This window comes from Pseudophryne corroboree, chromosome 1 (assembly GCF_028390025.1).
Source record: "Pseudophryne corroboree isolate aPseCor3 chromosome 1, aPseCor3.hap2, whole genome shotgun sequence".
Taxonomy (NCBI): Eukaryota; Metazoa; Chordata; class Amphibia; order Anura; family Myobatrachidae; genus Pseudophryne; species Pseudophryne corroboree.
In genome coordinates, this window is record NC_086444.1 from 609,472,354 (window position 1) to 609,494,222 (window position 21,869).

General features: G+C 48.6%; 1 protein-coding gene and 1 pseudogene across 1 annotated transcript in view; one reads left to right on the plus strand and one right to left on the minus strand.

The window, feature by feature from the left end:
* Positions 1–754: 754 nt before the first annotated feature.
* Positions 755–877, minus strand: LOC134932541 (U6 spliceosomal RNA; annotated as a pseudogene).
* A 249-nt stretch (positions 878–1,126) lies between these two features.
* The window catches only part of LOC134902336 (mediator of RNA polymerase II transcription subunit 16-like), a 90,094-nt gene continuing 69,351 nt past the window's right edge, over positions 1,127–21,869 (plus strand). The window contains 2 exon segments of the mRNA XM_063914380.1: positions 1,127–1,215; positions 1,408–1,565. Of these exon segments, the coding sequence (XP_063770450.1) occupies positions 1,430–1,565 (136 nt within the window). The 5' untranslated portion in view covers positions 1,127–1,215; positions 1,408–1,429.

The window sequence follows — 21,869 nt, forward strand, 5'->3', positions numbered from 1 at the left end:
TCAATTATTACTGTTTTTTGTAATAATATAAGTAATAACTAGCTCTGAAAGCAGAAACATAGTCAGAATAATGACAAGTAGATATTCAAATGTGCCCCCTTTTATAGTGCCCAGCCATCTGCCCCCTTTTATAGTGCCCAGCCATCTGCCCCCTTTTATAGTGCCCAGCCATCTGCCCCCTTTTATAGTGCCCAGCCATCTGCCCCCTTTTATAGTGCCCAGCCATGTGCCCCCTTTTATAGTGCCCAGCCATCTGCCCCCTTTTATAGTGCCCAGCCATCTGCCCCCTTTTATAGTGCCCAGCCATCTGCCCCCTCCATTTACTTTACTTACCTTTTACTTCTTTCTTTCTTTTACTTCTTTCTTCTTGCTCCTCTCCGCGGCGTCCGCGCGCTCCTCTGATCCCTGGAGATGTCGGGCGGACGTCACGTGATGACGTCACGTCCGACACCCAGGGAGCAGTGCGGGGCAGGAAGAAGTCGGGCCAGGTCCCGGAAGGTAATTAAATTTTTTTCTTTTTTTTTTAACTTGAGCCATTTTTAAAATGAATTTACTCCGTGCAGGCACGGAGTAAATTCATTGAAAAAAAAAAGGGGAGGCTGCAAGGCTGGCGGCGGCACCGCGGGCCATCAGACGAGGTCTGGCGGGCCGGATTTGGCCCGCGGGCCTTGTGTTTGACACCCCTGCTATAGATAAATGTCTTTAATGTTTATTTTTTATGCAGAAAATGGACAGAGTGTAGGCCCCATAGGACAAAAATATGGAACGCTTCAAGAATTTGCATGTCATCCTTGCGCAGTGGCCATGCTGCGCAGGGGCTATGCTAAACTTCTCTGTTACGTTCCAATTTTAGTATATGTGCTGCCGAAGCGAGCACAAACCAAACTGTGGCACCAACGATATTTATACTGCCTACATTCAGATCATTTACACTTATAGCGACCATATAAATACACTAATAGCGATCATATAAATTGTTATGGCCTAAACCCATTCTCCACCTGCACAGATGTATCACACAATGTGTTTAACGCAGATGCTTGATCAGAACTTTACAATTTTTTTTTCAGTTTCTCCTATAGACAAATAACCCACCGCAAGGGATGCCGGGAAGGACGGACTACGCAAATTTCTTTGACATCATCGGAAGGAGACAATGCGACTTCGCAAAATGAGCCTCTGAGACACTGGACAGCGGCAGTGAGGGAAGCACCGGTGTGTATGTGTGTTATATGTGGCAGGCATTGTTACGTCACGCGTATCCCCCTTGCATGCATGGCTGCTATTGCTCTGTCTCATCTCCTGGCCCAGATCCTGTATTACTCCGCCTGTATGCGTACCCCGGCTCACTTGTCTGTGCTCCCCCAGACTGCCCCGGTAATCGCTCTCCCACTCTCTGTCTTTCAGCTGTGCTGCGGCGGCCGCAGCCATGGACCTGGCGTACATTTGTGAGTGGGACAGGAGACCCCGGACCAGCCACTGCCCCTCCATCCCGCTGGTGTGTGCCTGGTCATGCCGCAACCTGATCGCCTTCACCACAGACCAGCGCAATGAGGAGGAGAAACGTAACAACACAGCAGCCATTCCCGCCCCTGTCCCAGCCGGGTGTGGTTCGTTTTATCGACAGTGTTTAGGTCGACCACTATAGGTCGACGGTCACTAGGTCGACATGGATGGAAGGTTGACAGGGTTTCTAGGTCGACATGTGCTAGGTCGACAGGTCTAAAGGTCGACATGAGTTTTTTTTGTGTGTGTGTTGTTTTCTTCGTAAAGTGACCGGGATCCCAAATTAGCGCACCGCGTCCCCTCGCATGGCTCGCTTCGCTCGCCATGCTTTGGGCATGGTGCCTTCGCTCCGCTACCGCTTCGCTCGGCACACATTACCGTTCCAATCGTAGTCCACATGGATCGTTAAGTATGAAAAAATTAAAAGAAAAAAAAAATGTAAAAAAACTCATGTCGACCTTTAGACCTGTCGACCTAGAAACCCTGTCGACCTAAACATTGTCGACCTAGGCACTGTCGATCTTCAGACCGGATCCCGTCCCAGCCTCCTATCACAGTCACGCACATTATCACTGATTATGTCAAGTTGCAGCACTGATGTCATACGGAAATGCATTGGGAGTGAGGGGCAACAAGTCTGATTGCAAATTAGGCAGTGACCAGTGTGTCCTGTATGCTCATTATGGGTGGGATATATACTGTACAGTAACTGCTGTAAATTCAGGGGCCCAGTATAAATGAGGGTGCTCGGGATCATGGCAGTCAGTCATAATACCGACGCCGGGATCCCAATGTTGGAAAGACCGACAAGGTTGAGTGTGGGGTGTTGTCCCCACTCCCTAACTCTCTGTTCCTGCAGTCTGACCCTAACCACCCGCATGAGGTGCTGAAACCTGACCCTAACCCCTTCCCTGGGGGTTGCCAAACCCTAACCTACCCTCCCTATCCTTAAACCTAACTGGTGGTTATACTTACAGTCGAGGTGCTGGCGTCGGTATCCTGGCCCTTTCAGAGTTCAGACGTCATGATTCTAAAGGGTGTCAGGATTCTGGTGTTTGTGTTTTGGTTGCTGGAATCACTGAACCTGTGTGTTTACGGGTGTAAATGCACTTGTTACTCGGCGAGCTAATCAAATAGCCCGACCGCAGCACCCGAAGAAACAGTGGGGGGTATTTACGCCCGATGTCTCTTCGGGACATATTGAATATACCCCTATGTGTGGCCAGCTTAAGCGTCCTGTGTCCCTACTGCAGCAGCTGAACTCTCTGTGTTCCTCCAGCCCCCTTAACCTTCCTGTCTGCTGCAAGCAGGCTGGCAGGCACAGTGAGTGTGTGAGAGAGGAATAACATGGAACCCGTCTGTACCTGAGAAGTGGGAGTTGGCCGCAGCCTGATTGTGACACTAGTGCCTTCTGCATCATCTATTGATGATATCTGTGGGACTTATGGGCCCTACACATTGGCCGATCCGCCGGCGAGCTGCCTGACGGCGGATACGGGAGACATGCATGGGATAGACAGAAGGATATCCTTACAAAGAAATAAGGATCAAATAAGGTTAGAGATAAAAATAATGTAAGAAAAAAAAGGGGGGCAGACTAGATGGGCCAAGTGGTTCTTATCTGCCGACAAATTCTATGTTTCTATGACCTGGTGGGGTGGGGTGGGGTGGGGGGGCAGTGACATGGTGAATGAAGTTACTTCACCCCCACCCCTGTCACACTGCTCTGTAGCAGTGCAGGTGTGTGTGTATGTATGTATTTATATATATATATATATATATATATATATAAACTCTATATATATATATATATAACTCTATATAGAATAGCCCATTTGGGGCAAATCTGGAGTTCTATGGCCATTACATTGAGAACATAGGGGTCTTTGTACTAAGCCTTGGAGAGAGAGAAACTACCAGCCACCCAGCTCCTAACTGTCATTTTTCAAGCACAGCCTATAACATGGCAGTTAAGAGCTGATTGGTTGGTGCTTTGTATTCATTCACTTACTTTATCTTTCTCCCAGGCTTAGAACATAGACCCCCCTATATCATTATTTAGGTGTCACAACGGGGTGTTTATGTGGATCCGTTGGACTTTAGCCAACCGAAGGAGCAGATGCCCCAGAGTGCTGGAAGCAAGGAGGACGAAGATAATTCCTTCTCGTATATTTATTAAGATAATGCCGTGGTTCTCAAACTCGGTCCTCAGGACACCACACAGTGCATGTTTTGCAGGTAACCCAGCAGGTGCACAGGTGTACTCATTACTCACTGACACATTTTAAAAGGTCCACAGGTGGAAATAATTATCTCTCTTGTGATTCTGTGAGGAGACCTGGAAAACATGCACTGTGTCCTGAGGACCGAGTTTGAGAACCGGTGAGATAATGGATAAGCATGATACTTTTAGGAATACGGAGACTAAAGAGTTCTGGGTTGGTAAACTGCCGGAAAGGAAGTCACTGAATGATGCGAGGTCGAGACTGAAGAAGAATGATGAATATCCTTAGTTGGTACAAGACGTGGCCGAAGAATCGTGGTGTTGAGTTTCTGAGTTATACGAAGGTGAAGCTGAAGAACTGAGAAGATTGTGTGCCGGATAATATTAAGACGTGGATGTGGAACTTGTGAAGACTGGTTGCTGGACGGTGCGAGGACGTGATTGAAGATCTTTGAAGATTAGTTACTGGATGATGCGAAGACGTGGAAGGAGGACTGTGAGGACTGGTTGCTGGATGATGCGAAGACGTGGATGAAGAGCACAGGCTGAAGCGAGAGAACCACCGCGGGAATCCTACGGTATCCGAAGGCACCTGGTAGGAGAGCGGGTGACCGTGCTGTGCTCTGGAGACCCAGCGAGATCCTTGCAGCGGGAGACGGCGAGCAATCACTGAGAGTGGAGATAGGACCAAACACTGGAGAAGCACAGATATAATCTGTAGGAGCACAGAGCATCTACAACAAAGCACTGGCACAGAATGCAATATTTCCAGCCTATTTATAGGCCACAAGAACACAGGATTAGCTGACACTCACCCATAGACGCTCATTGGTGCATACGGTCTCCAACATGGCCGCAGACGCACAATAGCGCTGCAGGCCACTGGATCCCCACACTCCTGGCTCCCTATAGCTGCGTCATCCCCGCCGATGATCGCACCGTGTCCCCCCCCGCGAGCGCACAGGATCCCCAGAAGCCGCACCGGTAGCGGACGGATCCGGGGACCCGCATCGGTAAGCGACCACTTCATGACATTAGGTAGGGGATAGCTCTTCTGCTTCTTATTCACTATTTAAATACAAGTAGTATGAATCTTTCTTTCTCTAACGTCCTAGTGGATGCTGGGGACTCCGAAAGGACCATGGGGAATAGCGGCTCCGCAGGAGACTGGGCACAAAGTAAAAGCTTTAGGACTAGCTGGTGTGCACTGGCTCCTCCCCCTATGACCCTCCTCCAAGCCTCAGTTAAGATTTTGTGCCCGAACGAGAAGGGTGCAATCTAGGTGGCTCTCCTGAGCTGCTTAGAGTAAAAGTTTAAATAGGTTTTTTATTTTCAGTGAGACCTGCTGGCAACAGGCTCACTGCATCGAGGGACTAAGGGGAGAAGAAGCGAACTCACCTGCGTGCAGAGTGGATTGGGCTTCTTAGGCTACTGGACATTAGCTCCAGAGGGACGATCACAGGCCCAGCCATGGATGGGTCCCGGAGCCGCGCCGCCGGCCCCCTTACAGATGCTGAAGCAAGAAGAGGTCCATAAATCGGCGGCAGAAGACTTTCCTGTCTTCATAAGGTAGCGCACAGCACTGCAGCTGTGCGCCATTGCTCTCAGCACACTTCGGTCACTGAGGGTGCAGGGCGCTGGGGGGGGGGCGCCCTGGGAAGCAATGAATTTACCTTATTTGGCAAAAAAATACATCACATATAGCTCCTGGGCTATATGGATGTATTTAACCCCTGCCAGTTTTCCAGAAAAAAGCGGGAGAAGAGCCCGCCGTGAAGGGGGCGGGGCCTATCTCCTCAGCACACAGCGCCATTTTTCCCACACAGCTCCGCTGGTAGGAAGGCTCCCAGAATCTCCCCTGCATCCTGCAACTACAGAAACAGGGTAAAAAAGAGAGGGGGGCACTTATTTGGCAAAATAACAGATATAAGCAGCTATAAGGGATAGACACTTATTGTAAGGTTGTCCCTATACACATATAGCGCTCTGGTGTGTGCTGGCAAACTCTCCCTCTGTCTCCCCAAGGGGCTAAGTGGGTCCTGTCCTCTATCAGAGCATTCCCTGTGTGTGTGCTGGGTGTCGGTACGTGTGTGTCGACATGTATGAGGAGGAAAATGATGTGGAGGCGGAGCAATTGCCTATAATGGTGATGTCACCCCCTAGGGAGTCGACACCTGAATGGATGGCCGTAATTAAGGAATTACGTGACAGTGTCGGCACGTTACAGAAAACTGTTGACGACATGAGACAGCCGGCAGCTCAGTTAGTGCCTGTTCAGGCGTCTCAAACACCGTCAGGGGCTATTAAACGCCCGTTACCTCAGTGGGTCGACACGGACACAGACACTGACTCCAGTGTCGACGGTGAAGAAACAAACGTATTTTCCAGTAGGGCCACACGTTACATGATCACGGCAATGAAGGAGGTTTTGCACATCTCTGATACTGCAAGTACCACAAAAAGGGGTATTATGTGGGGTGTGAAAAAACTACCCGTAGTTTTTCCTGAATCAGATGAATTGAATGAAGTGTGTGATGAAGCGTGGGTTACCCCCGACAAAAAACTGCTAATTTCTAAAAAATTATTGGCACTATATCCCTTCCCACCAGAGGTTAGGGCTCGTTGGGAAACACCCCCTAGGGTGGATAAGGCGCTCACACGCTTATCAAAACAAGTGGCGTTACCGTCTCCAGAAACGGCCGCCCTTAAGGAGCCAGCAGATAGGAGGCTGGAAAATATCCTTAAAAGTATATACACACATACTGGTGTTATACTGCGACCAGCAATCGCCTCAGCCTGGATGTGCAGTGCTGGGGTGGCTTGGTCGGATTCCCTGACTGAAAATATTGATACCCTGGACAGGGACAATATATTATTGACTATAGAGCATTTAAAGGATGCATTCCTATATATGCGAGATGCACAGAGAGACATTTGCACTCTGGCATCAAGAGTAAGTGCGATGTCCATTTCTGCCAGAAGAGGATTATGGACGCGACAGTGGTCAGGGGATGTGGATTCCAAACGGCATATGGAAGTATTGCCGTATAAAGGGGAGGAGTTATTTGGGGGCGGTCTATCGGACCTGGTGGCCACGGCAACGGCTGGGAAATCCACCTTTTTACCCCAAGTCACCTCGCAGCAGAAAAAGATACCGTCTTTTCAGGCTCAGTCCTTTCGTCCCTATAAGGGCAAGCGGGCAAAAGGCCACTCATATCTGCCCCGGGGCAGAGGAAGGGGAAAAAGACTGCAACAGACAGCTTCTTCCCACGAACAGAAGCCCTCCCCCGCTTCTGCCAAGTCCTCAGCATGACGCTGGGGCCTTACAAGCGGACTCAGGCACGGTGGGGGCCCGTCTCAAGAATTTCAGCGCGCAGTGGGCTCACTCGCAAGTGGACCCCTGGATCCTGCAGGTAGTATCTCAGGGGTACAAATTGGAATTCGAGACGTCTCCCCCTCGCCGGTTCCTGAAGTCTGCTTTACCAACGTCTACCCCCGACAGGGAGGCGGTATTGGAAGCCATTCACAAGCTGTATTCCCAGCAAGTGATAATCAAGGTACCCCTCCTACAACAGGGAAAGGGGTATTACTCCACGCTGTTTGTGGTACCGAAGCCGGACGGCTCGGTGAGACCCATTTTAAATCTGAAAGCCTTGAACACTTACATAAAAAGGTTCAAGTTCAAGATGGAGTCACTCAGAGCAGTGATAGCGAACCTGGAAGAAGGGGACTACATGGTGTCTCTGGACATCAAGGATGCTTACCTCTATGTCCCAATTTGCCCTTCTCACCAAGGGTACCTCAGGTTTGTGGTACAGAACTGTCACTATCAGTTTCAGACGCTGCCGTTTGGATTGTCCACGGCACCCCGGGTCTTTACCAAGGTAATGGCCGAAATGATGATTCTTCTTCGAAGAAAAGGCGTCTTAATTATCCCTTACTTGGACGATCTCCTGATAAGGGCACGGTCCAGAGAACAGTTAGAGGTCGGAGTAGCACTATCTCAAATAGTACTACGACAGCACGGATGGATTCTAAATATTCCAAAATCGCAGCTGATTCCGACGACACGTCTGCTGTTCCTAGGGATGATTCTGGACACAGTACAGAAAAAGGTGTTTCTCCCGGAAGAGAGAGCCAGGGAGTTATCCGACCTAGTCAGGAAACTCCTAAGACCAGGCCAGGTGTCAGTGCATCAGTGCACAAGGGTCCTGGGAAAGATGGTGGCTTCTTACGAAGCGATTCCATTCGGCAGATTCCACGCAAGAACTTTTCAGTTGGATCTGCTAGACAAATGGTCCGGATCGCATCTTCAAATGCATCAGCGGATAACCCTGTCTCCAAGGACAAGGGTGTCTCTCCTGTGGTGGTTACAGAGTGCTCATCTCCTAGAGGGCCGCAGATTCGGCATTCAGGATTGGGTCCTGGTGACCACGGATGCCAGCCTGAGAGGCTGGGGAGCAGTCACACAGGGAAAAAATTTCCAGGGCTTGTGGTCAAGCATGGAAACGTCACTTCACATAAATATCCTGGAATTAAGGGCCATTTACAATGCCCTAAGTCAGGCAAGGCCTCTGCTTCAGGGTCAGCCAGTCGGACAACATCACGGCAGTCGCCCACGTAAACAGACAGGGCGGCACAAGAAGCAGGAGGGCAATGACGGAAGTGGCAAGGATTCTTCGCTGGGCGGAAAATCATGTGATAGCACTGTCAGCAGTGTTCATTCCGGGAGTGGACAACTGGGAAGCAGACTTCCTCAGCAGACACGATCTTCACCCGGGGGAGTGGGGACTTCACCCAGAAGTCTTCCACATGATTGTAAACCGTTGGGAAAAACCAAAGGTGGACATGATGGCGTCTCGCCTCAACAAAAAACTGGACAGATATTGCTCCAGGTCAAGGGACCCTCAGGCAATAGCTGTGGACGCTCTGGTAACACCGTGGGTGTACCGGTCAGTGTATGTGTTCCCTCCTCTTCCTCTCATACCAAAAGTACTGAGAATCATAAGAAGGAGAGGAGTAAAGACTATACTCGTGGCTCCGGATTGGCCAAGAAGGACTTGGTACCCGGAAATTCAAGAGATGCTCACGGAAGACCCGTGGCCTCTGCCTCTAAGACAGGACCTGCTCCAGCAGGGACCATGTCTGTTCCAAGACTTACCGCGGCTGCGTTTGACGGCATGGCGGTTGAACGCCGGATCCTGAAGGAAAAAGGCATTCCGGATGAAGTCATCCCTACCCTGATCAAAGCCAGGAAGGATGTAACCGTACAACATTATCACCGTATTTGGCGTAAATATGTTGCGTGGTGCGAGGCCAGGAAGGCCCCTACGGAGGAATTTCAACTGGGTCGATTCCTGCAATTCCTGCAAACAGGACTGTCTATGGGCCTCAAATTAGGGTCCATTAAGGTTCAAATTTCGGCCCTGTCGATATTCTTCCAAAAAGAACTAGCTTCTGTTCCTGAAGTTCAGACGTTTGTCAAGGGAGTACTGCATATACAGCCTCCTTTTGTGCCTCCAGTGGCACCTTGGGATCTCAATGTAGTGTTGGGATTCCTAAAATCACATTGGTTTGAACCACTCATCACTGTGGACTTAAAATATCTCACATGGAAAGTGGTAATGCTGTTAGCCCTGGCTTCAGCCGGGCGTGTATCAGAATTGGCGGCTTTATCCTATAAAAGCCCTTACCTAATTTTTCATACGGACAGGGCAGAATTGAGGACTCGTCCTCAATTTCTCCCTAAGGTGGTTTCAGCATTTCACTTAAACCAACCTATTGTGGTGCCTGCGGCTACTAGGGACTTGGAGGATTCCAAGTTGCTGGACGTAGTCAGGGCCCTGAAAATATGTTTCCAGGACGGCTGGAGTCAGAAAATCTGACTCGCTGTTTATCCTGTATGCACCCAACAAGCTGGGTGCTCCTGCTTCTAAGCAGACGATTGCTCGTTGGATTTGTAGTACAATTCAGCTTGCACATTCTGTGGCAGGCCTGCCACAGCCAAAATCTGTAAAAGCCCATTCCACATGGAAAGTGGGCTCATCTTGGGCGGCTGCCCGAGGGGTCTCGGCTTTACAACTTTGCCGAGCAGCTACTTGGTCAGGGGCAAACACGTTTGCTAAATTCTACAAATTTGATACCCTGGCTGAGGAGGACCTGGAGTTCTCTCATTCGGTGCTGCAGAGTCATCCGCACTCTCCCGCCCGTTTGGGAGCTTTGGTATAATCCCCATGGTCCTTTCGGAGTCCCCAGCATCCACTAGGACGTTAGAGAAAATAAGAATTTACTTACCGATAATTCTATTTCTCATAGTCCGTAGTGGATGCTGGGCGCCCATCCCAAGTGCGGATTGTCTGCATTACTTGTACATAGTTATTGTTACAAAAATCGGGTTATTGTTGTTGTGAGCCATCTTTTCAGAGGCTCCTTCTGTTATCATGCTGTTAACTGGGTTCAGATCACAAGTTGTACGGTGTGATTGGTGTGGCTGGTATGAGTCTTACCCGGGATTCAAAATCCTTCCTTATTGTGTACGCTCGTCCGGGCACAGTATCCTAACTGAGGCTTGGAGGAGGGTCATAGGGGGAGGAGCCAGTGCACACCAGCTAGTCCTAAAGCTTTTATTTTGTGCCCAGTCTCCTGCGGAGCCGCTATTCCCCATGGTCCTTTCGGAGTCCCCAGCATCCACTACGGACTATGAGAAATAGAATTATCGGTAAGTAAATTCTTATTTTCACCTCACAATTTAGCAGATTTGCTATTAATTATGTACATGTAACCATCTCTTTGAGTGATGAGTCAACTTTAACAAAATATACAAAATCTGTAATTTTAGTCCCTATTTACACTATTGAAGTAGACACCATAGACCATGTAGAAATAATCTGCAGAAGTCAGATGGGAAGCATAAGATGTAATTGTACTAAAGATGATGATGAATTTGAACTTCATGCAGAAACCTTGGAAATGAAATTTCTTGACAAGCTGTATCCTATACAGTTGATTAAAGAAGTTAGATACCATTCTAATATGCATTTTGAAAAAAACTTTATTATTATTATTAACAGTTTCTTTTATAGCGCAGCAAATTCCGTTGTGCTTTACAACTGGAAACTCTTCAACAAATAATTCAGATAATTAATTAGTAAAGCTTTTAATCCAATTTCCCGGTCAGGTCTTTAAAAAAAAAAAAAAAGAATCCAAAGCTACACAAGATCTGCTATAAGCGCCTAATCAAATAGTCTATTAAAACGACATCACAAGCGCTGCCAAAAAAGCACTGTGTATATGCTTTAAAAATTGCCAAAAAACGATGAGAAAAGATTGGCTGCGCTTATAATGTAGTTAAACAGACTTTGTTAATGGAGAGCTGACAAAGGTAATAATAATGATTAAAAGTTTTTATTAAAATGTTAGTATACCAATGGAATTATAAACACAATGTTTTTAAAAAAAATTATGCATATAAGTGTACTGACCCTACGTATCATATGCATATAAGCTGACTCTATGTATCGAACAGCAAGTAACAATGTTCACACAATAGATTGATCATTAGTAATAGCGTTAAAAAAAAATATATAACATATGTAACATTCATATGGCTACTCACTGAAATAATATCATTCACAAGAATGGTGAAACAGACTGCACACTATCTAAAAGTACAGAGGCAGCATGTACTTTAAGATTCAGAAAAGTCCCGGCAGCAGGTGATTTAGTTGAAGAAGATGATATAATTACCTCTCCTGGACTGTTAATGCCGGGCGTCCCCGGTATAATCCACTATAGCCATTTCTGTGAATTGATAAGGAGGATAGATTTGAGCAAATTGCTCTGATGGGGGGCTGTTCCCATATAATAAGAGGTATCTGTATATAAAACGGCTTTTTCCTGGGATCTCCCGGGGGCTGGTAAAATCCTTTAATGTACCCACTCACGTGCAGAGAGGAGTATGCCGTCCAGTACCGTTAATATTGCTGCTGACAGAATGCCTGTATGCGCCGTGCATCGGCGTTAGCCAAAACTTTCAGGTGTAATGGTGCAAGTCCTCTTTTGCAATTTTGACTGTATAGTCAATTTCTTTAAATTTTATCTCACCGTGTGTACACACCCTTAGGCAGCTTGGGATACAGATTCGATCCCGATGCGCACTCCCGTGGGGTCCGTATCGTAAGGCTAGATAGAATGTACAGGCAAGTCAATCTTGACTATCTAGTACAAAGTAAAGTCAAAATTGGCACTGAAGTCAAAATAGTACATAGAGAAAATCTCAAGCACAGAGTCAAAATCTGTACTATCTGGGCTCTGGGGGAGGGAGTTCAAGGGAAATGGCATAGTCAAAATTAGGGGTGGCTGGCTTAGTAAAAATGAAATTTCTGCTGCGGGTTACACTGGGCTCCACAAGGATTAACATCGGGGTGTAGAGTAGGATCTTGATCCGAGGCACCAACAGGCTCAAAGCTTTGACTGATCCCAAGATGCACAGCGCCGCCTCCTCTATAACCCCGCCTCCATGCCAGTGAGCTCAGTTTGTAAGTTGGTGCCATGCAGTAAGCAGGCACTTAACAGGAGGGCTGCCTTAGTCAGCCTATTGATAGCTTTACTTGAAAGAAAATACTGAAGATTCTTCTGACAGACTACAGGGTTGCAGCAGGCACAGTGTCCACGCCGCTGTCCTCCCGGATTGTGGGGCCGCAGGTACGGGGGAGGTAAGGGGTCTCTTTGGCCGCACTTTACTGCGATCTAGTGTGGCCGCAGGAGGCAGGCCGCGCGTGTGCTGGCGTGGACACTGTTATTGGGCAGCCGCTCCACTAGCCACCAGGGACAACTACAGGGCACAGGTCTGGTTTAAAAAAAAAAAAAATATATAACCCTGTTTTTCACTGCCCGCAGCGCCCGGTGGGGGTGCCAGTTGGGGGAGCAGGTCTGACCTGTGGCCCCAGGGCGCCATTTCTGCAAATGTTTTCTCCCTGGAGCTGCATTTCTCTCCTTCACTCCCGGCCAGCAGCCATCACAGACGGAGCTGAGCTGTTCTTGAGACTGCTGGGGCAAATCCTCCTCTGTAGAACTGCCTGATTGCCAGTGCTGTGCTTCATACAGGTCACTTACGTATTCTACCTGTCACTGGGACAGTATTGTTAAGAAAGAGTGCATACATTCAGGTTTGTGTGGTACAAACACCCTGTGATATACAACCAGTATCTACTGTGCTTTGTTAAATCTATTGTAAACACATATAGCCATACTGAGTATTACTTTGTATTGCTAGTCCAGTGCAGTTTTATGGTGCATAATTTCTCTTACGTCCTGGAGGTTGCTGGGGACTCCATAAGGACCATGGGGTATAGACGGGCGCCGCAGGAGACATGGGCACTCTAAAGACTTTAGGTGGGTGTGTACTGGCTCCTCCCTCTATGCCCCTTCTCCAGACCCCAGTTAGATCCTGTGCCCAGAGGAGACTGGATGCACTGCAGGGGAGCTTTACTGAGTTTCTCTGAAAATACTTTTTGTTAGGTTTATTATTTTCAGGTAGCACTGCTGGCAACAGGCTCCCTGCATCGTGGGACTGAGGGGAGAGAAGCAGACCTACTTAACTGAAAGGCTCTGCTTCTTAGGTCACTGGACACCATTAGCTCCAGAGGGTCGGAACACAGGTGTCGTCCTCGCTGTTTGTCCCGGAGCTGCGTCGCCGTCCTCCTCACAGAGCCGGAAGATAGAAGCCGGCTGAGTATAAGAAGAAAGAAGACTTCACAGGCGGCAGAAGACTTTAGATCTTCACCGAGGTACTGCGCAGCGCCATTGCTCCCACACATACACACAGAAGGCACTGTACGGGTGCAGAGCGCAGGGGGGGCTCCCTGGGCAGCAATATTAACCTCAAGGGACACTGGCAAAGATATTAGATACTGTGGATGCAGTATATTGAAACCCCCCCGCCAGTATAAAGAATTTGAGCGGGACCGATTGATCCTCCAGCACTAATCAGCGCCATTTTTCTCCGAAGCTGCTCCACGGACTCTCCCCTGCTGAGCAAGTACAGAGGGCAAAAAAGATGATGGGGTGTGGGGGGCACATTTAATTGGCGCAGTGAGTGTATTATTTATTCTATAAAAGAGCGCTGTACAGTCTGGGATTTTATTCCAGTGGCGCTGGGTGTGTGCTGGCATTCTCTCTCTCTCTCTCTCTCTCTCTCTCTCTCTCTCTCTCGCCTTATTGGGGGGCTTTCCCCATAATTGTATATCCCAGTGTGTGGGGGGGGTGTCAACATGTCTGAAGCGGAAGGATCGTCTAAGGAGGGGGTAGAGCGGATGATTGTGGTGTCGGCGACGCCGACACCTGAGTGGTTGGATATGTGTAATGTTTTAAATGCAGATGTGTCTGTATTACATAAAAGATTGGACAAAGCAGAGTCCAGAGAAAAAGCAGGGAGTCAATCCATGGCTTTGACTGTGTCACAAGGCCCTTCGGGCTCTCATAAATGTCCCCTGTCCCAGGTAGCAGACTCTGATACCGACTCGGATTCTGACTCCATTGTCGACTACTATGATGCGAGGTTACACCCAAGGGTGGCTAAAAGTATTCATTATATGATTATTGCAATAAAATATGTTTGCACATCAGAGGACCCCTCGGTGCCTGACACGAGGGTATGCATGTTTAAGGAGAAGAAACCTGAGGTAACCTTTCCCCCATCTCATGAGCTGAACGCTTTATTTGAAAAAGCTTGGGAAACTCCGGACAAGAAACTGCAGATTCCCAAGCGATTTCTTAGGCATATCCTTTCCCCGCACAGGACAGGTTACGGTGGGAATCCTCGCCCAGGGTGGACAAGGCTTTGACATGCTTGTCCAAAAAGGTGGCGCTACCGTATCCAGACACGGCAGACCTCAAGGATCCTGCTGATCACAGACAGGAGACTACTTTAAAATTAATTTATACACATACAGGTGCCTTGCTCAGACCGGCAGTAGCGTCGGCATGGGTATGTAGCACAATAGCAGCATGGGCAGATAACTTGTCATCTGACATTGACACCCTAGATAAGGATAGCATTTTATTGACCTTGGGTCATATTAAAGACGCAGCGTTATATATGAGAGACGCTGCGAGAGACGTTGGGTTCAAGAGCCAATGCCATGGCAATTTCTGCTAGACGAGCCCTGTGGACCAGCCAGTGGACGGGTGATGCCGATTCAAAGAGACATATGGAAACTTTGCCTTACAAGGGTGAGGTTTTATTTGGGGAGGGCCACAGCTACCGCGAGTAAATATTTTTTTGCCTTATGTTCCCCCACAGCAAAAGAAAACCCCTCAATATCAGATGCAGTCCTTTCGGTCGCTTAAGTCCAGAAGAGGTCAGGGCTCTTCCTTCCTTTTCAGAGGAAAGGGTAGAGGGAAAAGATTGCCTGCTACGGCTAGTTCCAAGGAACAGAAGTCCACCCCGGCTTCTACAAAATCCACTGCGGAAGTCCGTGCCGGTGGGGGCACGTCTTCGACTCTTCAGCCAGGTCTGGGTTCTGTCAGATTTGGATCCTTGGGCGATACAATTTCAATCTCAAGGCTATAAACTGGAATTCGAAGAAGTGCCTCCTCGATGATTTTTCAAGTCTGCTTTGCCAGCTTCTCCCCCAGAGAGGGAAATAGTTTTAGCTGCAATATAAAAGCTGTGTTGACAGCAGGTGATTATCAAGGTTTCCCTAATACAACAGGGAAAAGGGTACTATTCAACCCTATTTGTGGTCCCGAAACCGGATGGCTCGGTCAGACCCATTTTGAATCTAAAATCCCTAAACCTGTATCTAAAAAGGTTCAAATTCACGATGGAATTTCTCCGGGCAGTGATCTCCAGCCTGGAAGGGGGGGATTTTATGGTATCACTAGACATAAAGGATTCATACCTTCATGTCCCCATTTATCCTCCTCATCAGGCATACCTGAGATTCGCAGTACAGGACTGTCATTACCAGTTTCAGACGTTGCCGTTTGGGCTGTCCACGGCCTCGAGGATTTTCACCAAGGTAATGGCGGAAATGATGGTGCTCCGACGCAGGCAAGGAGTCGCAATTATCCCATACTTGGACGATCTCCTGATAAAAGTGAGATCGAGAGATCAGTTGCTGAAAAGCGTGTCACTCTCCCTGAGAGTGCTGCAGCAACACGGCTGGATCCTAAATCTGCCAAAGTCGCAGTTGATTCCAACGACTCTGCTTACATTTTTAGGCATGATTCTGGACACTGAAAAGAAGAGGGTTTTTCTCCCAACGGAAAAAGACCAGGAACTCCAGAGCATGGTCAGAGACCTGTTAAAGCCAAAAAGAGTGTAATTTCATCAATGCACTCGAGTACTGGGAAAGATGGTGGCGGCTTACGAGGCCATCCCCTTCGGCAGGTTCCATGCAAGGACATTTCAGTGGGACCTTCTGGACAAGTGGTCGGGGTCCCATCTACAAATACATCCGAAAATAAGCCTGTTCCCCAGGGCCAGGGTGTCTCTCCTGTGGTGGCTGCAGAGTGCTCACCTTCTAGAGGGTCGCAGGTTTGGCATTCAAAACTGGGTTCTGGTAACCACAGACGTGAGCCTCCGAGGATGGGGAGCAGTCACACAAGGAAGACATTTTCAGGGACTGTTGTCAAGCCAGGAGGCTTGTCTACACATCAACGTGCTGGAAATAAGGGCCATACACAACGGCCTACGACAAGCGGAGACTCTTCTTCGCGACCTACCTGTGCTGATTCAATCGGACAACGTCACAGCAGTGGCTCATGTAGACCGCCAAGGCAGGACAAGGAGCAGAGTGGCAATGGCGGAAACCACCAGGATTCTTCGCTGGGCGGAAAATCACGTAAGCACTCTGTCAGCAGTCTTCATTCCGGGAGTGGACAACTGGGAAGCAGACTTCCTCAGCAGACACTATCTCCATCCAGGAGAGTGGGGTCTTCATCAAGAAGTTTTTGCAGAGATAACAAGTCGTTGGGGGCTTCCTCAAATAGACATGATGGCGTCACGCCTCAACAAGAAACTTCGGAGGTATTGTCCCAGGTCAAGGGACCCTCAGGCGGTAACGGTAGACGCTCTGGTGGCATCGTGGGTGTTTCCGTCGGTCTCTGTCTTCCCTCCTCTTCCACTCATCTCAAAAATACTGAGAATCATAAGACTAATAAGAGTCCAGACAATACTCATTGGGGGTAATTCTGAGTTGATCGCAGCAGGATTTTTGTTAGCAGTTGGGTAAAACCATGTGCACTGCAGGGGGAGCATATATAACATTTGCAAAGAGAGTTAGATTTGGGTGGGTTATATTGTTTCTGTGCAGGGTAAATACTGGCTGCTTTATTTTTACACTGCAATTAGATTGCAGATTGAACACACCACACCCAAATTGAACTCTCTCTGCACATGTTATATCTGTCTCCCCTGCAGTGCACATGGTTTTGCCCAACTGCTAACAAAAATCCTGCAGCGATCAACTCAGAATTACCCCCATTGTTGCGGATTGGCCTCGAAGGGCCTGGTATTCAGATCTTCAGGAAATGCTCACAGAAGATCGGTGGCCTCTTCCTCCCAGGGAGGACCTGTTGCAGCAGGGGCCCTGCGTGTTCCAAGACTTACCGCGGTTACGTTTGACGGCATGGCGGTTGAAATCCTAGCTAGGAAAGGTATTCCGGGGGAAGTCATCCCTACTCTGATAAAAGCTAGGAAGGAGGTGACGGCGAAATATTATCACCATATCTGGAGGAAATATGTATCTTGGTGTGAAGCCTGGAATGCTCCTACAGAAGATTTCCACCTGGGCCATTTTCTCCACTTTCTGCAGACAGGAGTGGATATGGGCCTAAAGTTAGGCTCCATTAAGGTGCAGATTTAGGCCCTGTCAATATTCTTTCAAAAGGAATTGGCTTCTCTCCCAGAAGTCCAGACTTTTGTAACGGGAGTGCTGCACATCCAGCCTCCTTTTGTGCCCCCAGTGGTGCCATGGGACCTTAACGTGGTGTTACAGTTCCTTAAGTCACACTGGTTTGAAACTCTTCAAACAGTTGCGTTAAAATTTCTCACTTGGAAAATGGTCATGTTGGCCTTGGCATCGGCGAGGCGGGTGTCCGAATTGGCGGCTTTGTCTCACAAAAGCCCCTATCTGATTTTCCATGTGGATAGAGCAGAGTTGAGGACTCGTCCTCAATTTCTGCCCAAGGTGGTTTCATATGAACCAACCTATTGTGGTGCCTGTGGCTACGGGTGACTTGGAGGATTCCAAGTCTCTTCATGTAGTCAGGGCCTTGAAAGTTTACGTAGCCAGGACGGCTCGGGTTAGGAAAACAGAGGCACTGTTTGTCCTGTATGCAGCCAACAAGGTTGGCGCTCCTACTTCTAAGCAGACTATTGCCCGCTGGATCTGTAACACGATTCAGCAGGCTCATTCTACAGCTGGATTACCGTTACCAAATTCGGTAAAGGCCCATTCCACTAGGAAGGTGGGTCCTTCTTGGGCGGCTGCCCGAGGTGTCTCGGCATTACAACTTTGCCGAGCGGCTACTTGGCCGGGTTCAAACACTTTTGCTAAATTCTATAAGTTTGATACCTTGGCTGATGAGGACCTCATGTTTGCTCAATTGGTGCTGTAGAGTCATCCGCACTCTCCCGCCCGGTCTGGAGCTTTGGTATAATCCCCATGGTCCTTACGGAGTCCCCAGCATCCTCTAGGACGTAAAAGAAAATAAGATTTTAAACCTACCGGTAAATATTTTTCTCCTGGTCAGCAGAGGATGCTGGGCGCCCGTCCCAGTGCGGACTAAATTCTGCAAGGCTTGTATATAGTTGATTGCATAAGGGTCATATTACAGTTTTGATCATTCTCTGGCTGATGCTGTTTTGTTTCATACTGTTGACTGGTTGCGTATATTCCATGTTGTACGGTGTGGATGGTGTGGGCTGGTATGTATCTTGCCATTAGATTAACAAAAATCCTTTCCCCGTACTGTCCGTCTCCAATGGGCACAGTTCTTTAACTGAGGTCTGGAGGAGAAGGGCATAGAGGGAGGAGCCAGTGCACACCCATCTAAAGTCTTTAGAGTGCCCATGTCTCCTGCGGAGCCCGTCTATACACCATGGTCCTTACGGAGTCCCCAGCATCCTCTACGGACTAGGAGAAAAAGATTTGCCGGTAGGTTTAAAATCGTATTTTCTGCATGGTACGCTTGTGAGTGCATATATGTGTGTGTGTGTGTGTGTGTGTGTGTGTGTAGCTGCTGCTTGGTTGCTTTATTACAGGGTATTTCACTCAGTGGGCTACTCCTATATTGATATACCTGAGGGGGCTAAGTGTATCAGGTTTCTTTCTGTATAATATAGGATTGTATCACAAGATATACTTGCTGTGTATTTTTACTTGTGATTTATAGTCACCATATAGATTTATATCTCTTGAACTCCCGATTTGTGCTGTCATAGTCACACTTCACCGAGTGTTCTTGCTGGGTATATTGCTGCTACACCTTGTACCAGGTTGCCCGATATTGTGCACATTCTTATGTCTGCTACACGTGGCAACGACGCTGGGGCTTCTCCCACATTACGTGATGGAGGAGAATATGGCAGCTGAGAGTTCAGGTTCAGTGGGTTTCTTACCCCCCAGTGGGTCTGTAGCACCTGAGGCATCACAGGACCCACCTTGGGCTACGTTTTCCACGCTGTTAAACATGCTTGTAACTAAATTGGCGCCCCCTGTGGGACCAGCTCTGCCAATGCAGCAGTTTATGGTCCCTGCTATTAATCCGCCATGGGCAGATCAAATCTCCACTCAGTTACAGCATTTGAACCGGTCACTAACTAAATCTAAGTGTCACTGTCGCCCGCTTAAGACGAAGTCGTCTTCTAAACGGGCCATTACCTCCTCCCAATCCACTGCTATCCCAGACACGTCCCCTAAGGAGGATGGTGCATATACTGATCCCACAGACACTGACACAGATATTTCTGATGGAGAAGGGAAGTCCCTGTTGGATGTCCCGGATTTGATTGAAGCAATTAGGCTCAATCTTCAGGTGTCTGATGATCTCTAAGAAACTGGATAGGTTTAAACGTAAGAAGGTGGTTTAACAAGTTTTCTCTGACGTCCTAGTGGATGCTGGGAACTCCGTAAGGACCATGGGTAATAGCGGCTCCGCAGGAGACTGGGCACAACTAAAGAAAGCTATAGGTCTACCTGGTGTGCACTGGCTCCTCCCACTATGACCCTCCTCCAGACCTCAGTTAGAATCTTGTGCCCGGCTGAGCTGGATGCACACTAGGGGCTCTCCTGAGCTCCTAGAAAGAAAGTATATTTTAGGGTTTTTATTTTACAGTGAGATCTGCTGGCAACAGACTCACTGCAGCGAGGGACTAAGGGGAGAAGAAGCAAACCTTCCTGACTGGAGATAGCTTGGGCTTCTTAGGCTACTGGACACCATTAGCTCCAGAGGGATCGAACACAGGACCCAACCTCGATCGTTCGGTCCCGGGGCCACGCCGCCGTCCCCCTTACAGAGCCAGAAGCAAGAAGAGCCGGAAAATTGGCGGCAGAAGACTTCTGTCTTCTTCAAGGTAGCGCACAGCACTGCAGCTGTGCGCCATTGCTCCTCGTGCACACCTCACACTCCGGTCACTGATGGGTGCAGGGCGCTGGGGGGGGGCGCCCTGAGGGCAATATTAGACACCTTGACTGGCAAATCTACACCATATATAGTCCCAGAGGCTATATAGGTGTAAAAATACCCCTGCCAGGGTTACAGAAAAAGCAGGAGAAGTCCGTCGAAAAAGGGGCGGGGCTATCTCCCTCAGCACACTGGCGCCATTTCTCCCTCACAGCTCCGCTGGAAGGATCGCTCCCAGGCTCTCCCCTGCAGTTACAACTACATAAGGGTAAAAAGAGAGGGGGGGGGGGCACTAAATTTAGGCGCAGTATAACTATATAGCAGCTATAAGGGGATATAATTCAGTTAGTCCCTGTATTATATAGCGCTCTGGTGTGTGGTGGCATACTCTCTCTCTGTCTCCCCAAAGGGCTTTGTGGGGTCATGTCCTCAGTCAGAGCATTCCCTGTGTGTGTGCGGTGTGTCGGTACGGCTGTCGACATGTTTGACGAGGATGCTTATGTGGAGGCGGAGCAGATGCCGATAAATGTGATGTCACCCCCTGCGGGGCAGACACCTGAGTGGATGGATTTGTGGAAGGAATTACGTGAAAGTGTCAACTCCTTACATAAAAAATTGGACGACATGCCAAATGCGGGACAGCCGGCATCTCAGCTCGTGCCTGCCCAGGCGTCTCAAAGGCCATCAGGGGCTCTAAAACGCCTGCTACCTCAGATGGCAGACACAGATGTCGACACGGATACTGATACCAGTGTCGACGACGATGAGACTAATGTAATGTCCAATAGGGCCACTCGTTACATGATTGAGGCAATGAAAATGTGTTGCACATTTCTGATCTTACCCCAGGTACCACTAAAAAGGGTATTATGTTTGGGGAGAAAAAGCTACCAGTGGTTTTTCCCCCTTCTGATGAATTAAATGAAGTGTGTGAAGAAGCGTGGGCTTTCCCTGATAAGAAACTGGTAATTTCTAGAAGATTACTAATGGCGTACCCTTTCCCGCCAGAGGATAGGTCACGTTGGGAAACACCCCCTAGGGTGGATAAAGCGCTCACACGCTTGTCAAAGAAGGTGGCACTACCGTCTCCGGATACGGCCGCCCTAAAGGAGCCTGCTGATAGAAAGCAGGAGGCTATCCTGAAGTCTGTGTATACACACTCAGGTATTATACTGAGACCAGCTATTGCTTCAGCATGGATGTGCAGTGCTGCAGCTGCGTGGTCCGATTCCCTATCGGAAAATATTGACACCCTTGACAGGGACACCATATTGCTAACCGTAGAGCATATAAAAGACGCAGTCTTATACATGAGAGATGCACAGAGGGATATTTGCCGGCTGGCATCTAAAATAAGTGCAATGTCCATTTCTGCCAGGAGAGGGTTATGGACTCGGCAGTGGACAGGGGATGCAGATTCTAAAAGGCACATGGAAGTTTTGCCTTACAAGGGTGATGAGTTATTTGGGGACGGTCTCTCGGACCTAGTTTCCACAGCAACAGCTGG